The sequence below is a fragment of the Montipora capricornis genome, chromosome 9 (genome assembly GCF_036669925.1).
Source record: "Montipora capricornis isolate CH-2021 chromosome 9, ASM3666992v2, whole genome shotgun sequence".
NCBI classification, from domain to species: Eukaryota; Metazoa; Cnidaria; class Anthozoa; order Scleractinia; family Acroporidae; genus Montipora; species Montipora capricornis.
Genome location: NC_090891.1, coordinates 47,151,906 through 47,157,992, shown reverse-complemented (window position 1 = coordinate 47,157,992; position 6,087 = coordinate 47,151,906). Strand labels below are relative to the sequence as shown.

General features: G+C 42.7%; 2 protein-coding genes across 2 annotated transcripts in view; both read left to right on the top strand.

The window, feature by feature from the left end:
• Window positions 1–2,630: 2,630 nt before the first annotated feature.
• On the top strand, window positions 2,631–3,668 carry LOC138017668 (uncharacterized). The gene has a single exon (XM_068864691.1). It carries the CDS (start codon window positions 2,631–2,633, stop codon window positions 3,666–3,668), a length of 1,038 nt encoding a protein of 345 aa, XP_068720792.1.
• A 1,701-nt stretch (window positions 3,669–5,369) lies between these two features.
• LOC138017667 (uncharacterized) overlaps window positions 5,370–6,087 on the top strand; it is a 1,674-nt gene continuing 956 nt past the window's right edge. Inside the window, exons 1-2 of the mRNA XM_068864690.1 lie at window positions 5,370–5,411; window positions 6,018–6,087. The exon at window positions 6,018–6,087 is cut by the window's right edge and continues 956 nt beyond it. Of these exons, the coding sequence (XP_068720791.1) occupies window positions 5,370–5,411; window positions 6,018–6,087 (112 nt within the window). The remainder of the gene's footprint in view (window positions 5,412–6,017) is intronic.

The following is a 6,087-nucleotide window of genomic DNA, read 5'->3' as shown; positions in this document are numbered from 1 at the left end:
GTTGCGTGCATCGGCTCTGAAGAAATAGCAGCAAGGTTTGTTGCAGAGGCTAGCGAAAAGAAATACGTCAAACTTGAAAAAACTCTGATGATCTCAAAGCTCCTGAACAGGTTAATCTTCTAAAAGTTACAATCGTTGCACAATAACAAACTGCCAACGATCAAGTTGTATGCAATAAACATGTCTGCAACCGCCAGTCTGATCACCAGGTACATGCTACGCTTGCGAAGGATTCGCTCTTTCAGGTAAATAATGATTGAAAGAGCATTCATGGTCACTATAGCAACAGCTTCGATGTTAAGTACTGTCAGCCAGGCAATGCACTCGGATGAAAAAAAGGGCTCGAAATTTGGAGTAACTGTTCTGTTTTGGTGATGAGAATCATTGGCCATCTACGCGAAGAAAGAAAACGAAGATTAGCGATTATTCGTATAGACGCAATCTCGCTTTAAAGTGATGAACGAACGCACTTCATATTAGTAACATTCCGCGCTAAAACGTATTTATTATGATCGTTTGATAAAGAAGCTGAAAATGAAGTAACACAGAGAGAACCAATAAAAGCGGCCTCTAAGTGGCGCATTGACATCGAGCACAAAAGCTTGAGTTGATGAGTCTGAATATTGATCCACAAGTGGACGCTATCTTTGAGAAGACATTGTTGAGGAAACAGCCTATGTTCCAACCCTATGCACACATTTCTGGGTTGTTAGCCGAGTTCGTCTGCTAAATGTCTTGTAAAGGCGCACATAAAATCATTGAATTTTGCTTACCTTTTTCCTTGTAGGTTCTTTATAGTCTACCCAAAATACTTCAATGCTGTTCTACGTCCGTTAACTGAAAGACCGAAAATAATCTATACCTGTTACACGTTGGTCAAATAGCGGAAATCGAAATGTTTTGACTATGTATAGGTTTCGAGAAACTTGGCTGTTTTCTTCAAACGATATGTGCCGATAATTTGATACATATAGAATACATGTTTTATTTGTCGAGTCCTTCAAATGTTCAAGTTGTCGGAAGAGTGACATAGCATGACAACGTGACAAGAAAGCATTACCATTATCGTTATTAAGTTAAAGACAATCTCCATTGAACATTGAACTTTTGATTGCGAAACGGTGTAATAAGATCGTTTTTTGGGTGGGTGAGGAGAGAGAAAAAAAATAAAAAACCAAAGGAATCTGTAATCAGGGAAAGCAACACAAACCCAATTTAAGATATAAACCTGTGACTTATTTGTCGGATACCCGTTCCCGACAAAAGTGGCACCTCCGACGGGACACACAGCAATCAGATGGAGATGACAGCAAAAATCGAGCAACTCTACAAGACAATCGACGCGAAGCTTCAACTATTGAAGTTCACACGTTCGCAAACAGACTCCGCGATAGAGAATTTAAACTCCACAGCAATGGAAAGGCTACGCAACACGCCAGCAAAGAAGGTGGAAGAAGTCCACGACATTAAGGTTAGCGTAATAGAATTAAGATTTGAAGCGGCGGAAAAGGAAGATGAAATCCAACTTTGGAGCACGAAATTAGATAAAGATGTGGGCGTATTTAAAACGACCATTGTTGATCTTGACGCAAGGGTTAAGCAATCTAAGAGCGCGTCGCTTGAAGCCGCAAAGAAAGAAGAAGAAGATCACGCAGCTGAGATCAGAGTACGAAAATATGAAGAGGAAATGCGATTTGAAAAGGAAAAATTAGAGCAAAGGCTGAAGTACGAAAAGCAAATAGAAGATAGCCGGAAAGATCAAAACAAAAATGATAAATCAATCAACGCCAAGTTACCGAAACTTGTAATTACGAAGTTTAAAGGCATGCACACCGATTGGCTTTGATTTTGGAACCAGCAGAAAGCAGAATTGATTCGTCTGGTGTATCGCCAATCACGGAGTTCTCATATCTAAAGGAAATAGTGGATCCGAAAGTCAGATCAATAATCGACGCCCTGCCGTTCAACTCAGAAGGCTATTTACGAGCGAAGAATATTTTAACAACCAAGTACGGAAAGGATAGCGAAATCATCAACGCACATGTCACTAACATAATGTCGCTTCCAGTGATCCAGGGCGCTAACCCTAACAAAATGTTGGAGTTCTACGAAACATTGCTACCAAATTTGCAAGCTTTGGAAACCATGGACAAGATAAGGGAGGTAAATGGATATGTCAGGATGGCGCTAGACAAACTGGAGGGCATACGAGAGGACTCAACACGAACTGATGATAATTGGCAAGACTGGGACTTTCCACACCTGTTAGAAGCACTGCGGAAGTGGACCATCAGAAACCCGCCCAAACACCGCGAAGAGAGACAAAGCCAAGACAAGTTGCCACCACACAAGCCAATGAAACCTTTTCTACCGAAGAACAGAAGTTACCAAATTAACACGCCAAGAAGAACCAAAAAGAAGACCGTGCGTTTACTGCGAAAGTGTAGACCATCAGTCCGTCACCTGCAACAAGGTGATCACATTACAAGAACGCAGAAGAGAATTGAACCGTAAACAGTTGTGCTTCAACTGCACCGGTACAATTCACAAAGCCCCAGAATGTCGCTGTTCCGCGTGCTGCAAGTTTTGCAATTTGTCCCGAGAAGGTACCCCAACAATCGCCGGAGCCTATGTTGGTAGTTACTGAGAAAGGATCCGTTACTTATCCGGTGGTCGTTGTGTGCTTGGGTGGAATCCATTGCCGCGCGCTGTTAGACACTGGTGCTGGGAGCTCCTACGCATCTGCGGCCTTGCTCCACCGTATGGGGAAACAGCCAGTTCGAAGAGAATTTAAAGGCATCGAAATGATGATGCAGGCAAGCAACAGAGAGATCGAGATTTACGATGTTGTCATCAGCAGTTTGACGGGAGAATTCCAGCTTCGAACCGAAGTCACTAAGGTGGACCGCGGCACGCTACTCAGTCTGGAAAACCCTCGGTACAAGGATCTGATGGAACGGTACGATCACCTGAAAGGAGTCACAATGGATTACGTTGACGATAAAGAGGAGCTTCCTGTACATCTTATCCTCGGAACGAACGAATACGCGCAGATAAAGACCGAGACCACGCCCAAGATCGGAAAACCAAGAGAACCCATTGCCGAATTAACAAGATTAGGATGGACCATCATGTCACCCGGAAGTGAATCCGACCTCACAAACATGTTCCTGACCCAAACCTCTACGGCTGACTATGTAGCCTTGTGTAGACTCGATGTGCTTGATCTACAGGACCATCCAGTTGGCGACCAAGATCTCGTCTTCCAAGAATTCAAGGAGCAACTAACAAGAAACCCGGAAGGGTGGTACGAAACCGGCCTCCTTTGGAAGGGAAATCATTCACCCCTGCCTAACAACAAACATGGCAGCCTGAAACGAGTAGAGAACCTTGTAAGGAAACTGGAGAAACAGCCAGGCATGTTACAGAAGTATGACGGGATCATTCAAGATCAGTTATCTCAAGGAATAGTCGAACGAGTGCACAGTGAACCACAAGGGAAGGAGTTTTACATCCCGCACAAGGCCGTGATTGGAGAGACCGCGGAGAGCACGAAGACTCCAATCGTCTACGATGCGTCCGCCCGAGCAAATGAGAAGCACCATCTCTCAATGACTGCCTGGAGACTGGGCCACCATTGCAAAACAAACTTTGGAGCGTACTCGTGAGAAATCGGTTTCAACCTGTGGGCCTAGCAGGGGACCTGAAGCAAGCTTTTCTACAAGTCAGAATCCGGGAGGAAGACAGGGACGTGATGCGATTTATTTATTTATTTATTTATTTATTTATTTACAAATTCAGTATGCAATGTGCAATTCTAGGTGGACAGAACAAAAGGACACGAAGTCCCCTACAAGGTTAAGCCACCCAACCCACCCCCAGTGAAAATATGTCCCTAACCAACCCCATATGTCATTAATTAAAAACAATTGTTAAAGTTAGAGTAGAGTGAAAACGTCACTTAACACGAGCACACAGTTAAAGTTCTTATACTACGACATTTTGGGCATGCAATCTTATAAGATCTTATGTTATCCTGATCAAAGACTAACCTTAACCTCTCTAAAAGGAAAGCCTTTAGCTTACTTTTAAAAGTACTAAGAATGGTAATGCCCTTGATATTATTGGGTAAAGCATTCCAAGTATTGACTATACGTATGAAATACGTATCTCTAAAACTAGACCTTTTTGGAATGCAGTTATACTTTAAACTTAAACCAGAGGAGCCACGCCTTGTAGAACCAGTAGCAAATGTAACGTATTTGCATAAATCAACAGCAAGCAAGCCATTTCTACACTTAAAGAAAAAGACTAAGTCTAAGTATTCCAACCAGTAATTTAGTGGTAAGAGATTCAAAAGCACAAGTCTTTCCTTGTAGCTAGCGTTCGGGTATTTGCATAGAAATTTAGTGGCCCTACGTTGAATGGATTCAATAAGTAATATATTTCTACTAACAGACTGAGGGGCCCACAACTGACTACAATACCCCAAATGGGATCTGACTAGAGCTAAATAAAGAGACTTAAGGGCGTTACTAGGTAAGTCTCTGGAACAGTTTCTCTTTATGAAGCCAAGCATTTTGTTAGCCTTTGCTGATATCTGTTCAATATGGTCGTTCCACGATAAGTTTTTTGTAACTGCCACTCCAAGATCTCTTTGGGATGACACGCACTTTAATTGGTCCATTCTGTTGATGATGTAGACACGGTCAAAGCTACAGAGGTTTCGTGAGATACGAAGATTCACACATTTATTTGGCTGAAAGTCTAATTCGTTTAGAGTAGCCCAGTCACACAGATTGTCCAAGTCTATTTGAAGGTCAGTCGAGTCTTCTACGGAGTTAACACTTTTGTCACACTTGGAATCGTCAGCAAACATTGCTACGTTTGAGTTCTGTATTTGGGAGTTTAAGATCTACGACGCGACGGCAACGAAAACGTCACAAATTTTGCATATTTAATGAGCAAAAACAATAGCTTTGCGCGCTCTCTAAGTGCATTTTTAGTTTTTGTACATTCCTTTCACGTTTTCGGCAAATCTACGACGTGAAATGACCAATTCTCAAGTTTTACGGAGAACGTGAACAAAAGGCAACGAATTTGAATTTTCTGTCGTAGATTCAATACCGCACCTCCTAATTCAGTTCCTGGAAGGTTACACTAGTTTTTAGAAGATAGACAAGCCGACATAACGACGAAAACGATTAATGAACCTGAACTTGCAATTTTAAATGACGTTTCCGTTACCGTCGCGTCGCAGATCTTAAACTCCCTATTACATCTGGCAAGTCGTTGACGTAGATGAGAAAAAGTATGGGTCCCAGTATGGATCCCTGTGGGACCCCAGACTTTACTTCCGCCCACGAAGAATGACAACCATTTATAACAACCCGCTGCTTCCTACCAGTAAGGTAATTTTTGAACCAGTGAAGTAAAGGACCACTAACTCCAACGTTCTTAAGTTTACAGAGCAGCCTTGCGTGGCAAACTGAATCGAAAGCTTTAGAGAAGTCCAGATATATGATGTCAGTTTCTTTACCTTTATCAAGGACAGAAGCGATGTCGTGGAATACGTCAACAAGCTGACTTGCATAGGATATCCCAGCTTGGAAGCCGTACTGCGCAGTATGGAGAATATCAGAAATGTGAGGGACAAGTTTGCGAGCGACACACTTTTCCTGGATCTTGGATACGATCGGTAGGAGCGAGATAGGTCTGTAATTTAATACGTCATCACGTGGTCCGTTCTTATGGACCGGAGGGATGTTGGCTTCCTTCCACTCTGATAGGTAGAGGCCAGTTTTTAAGGAGAAATTAATAAAGGCAGACAAAGACGAAGATAATGATATTGCACAGTTTTTCAGAATGATTGCAGGAAGTTTGTCTAGACCAGTAGCTTTTGATGTGTCACTGGCTCAAGGACCTAGAAACCAAACACGTCACCAAACACGTTCGGTTTGTCCTCGTCGCCATTCTTACTTGGGGGTGTGATCGTTCAGCACCTAAAATATCTTCAGAACATCTACCCAAGGGAAGTAGGAGAGATCCGACGAAGCCTCTACGTGGACGACTTAATCAGCGGCGATA

Bases quoted from the DNA above. Each gene is read 5' to 3' on its own strand.
- LOC138017668 (XM_068864691.1), top strand. From the start codon at position 2,631: ATGTTGGTAGTTACTGAGAAAGGATCCGTTACTTATCCGGTGGTCGTT.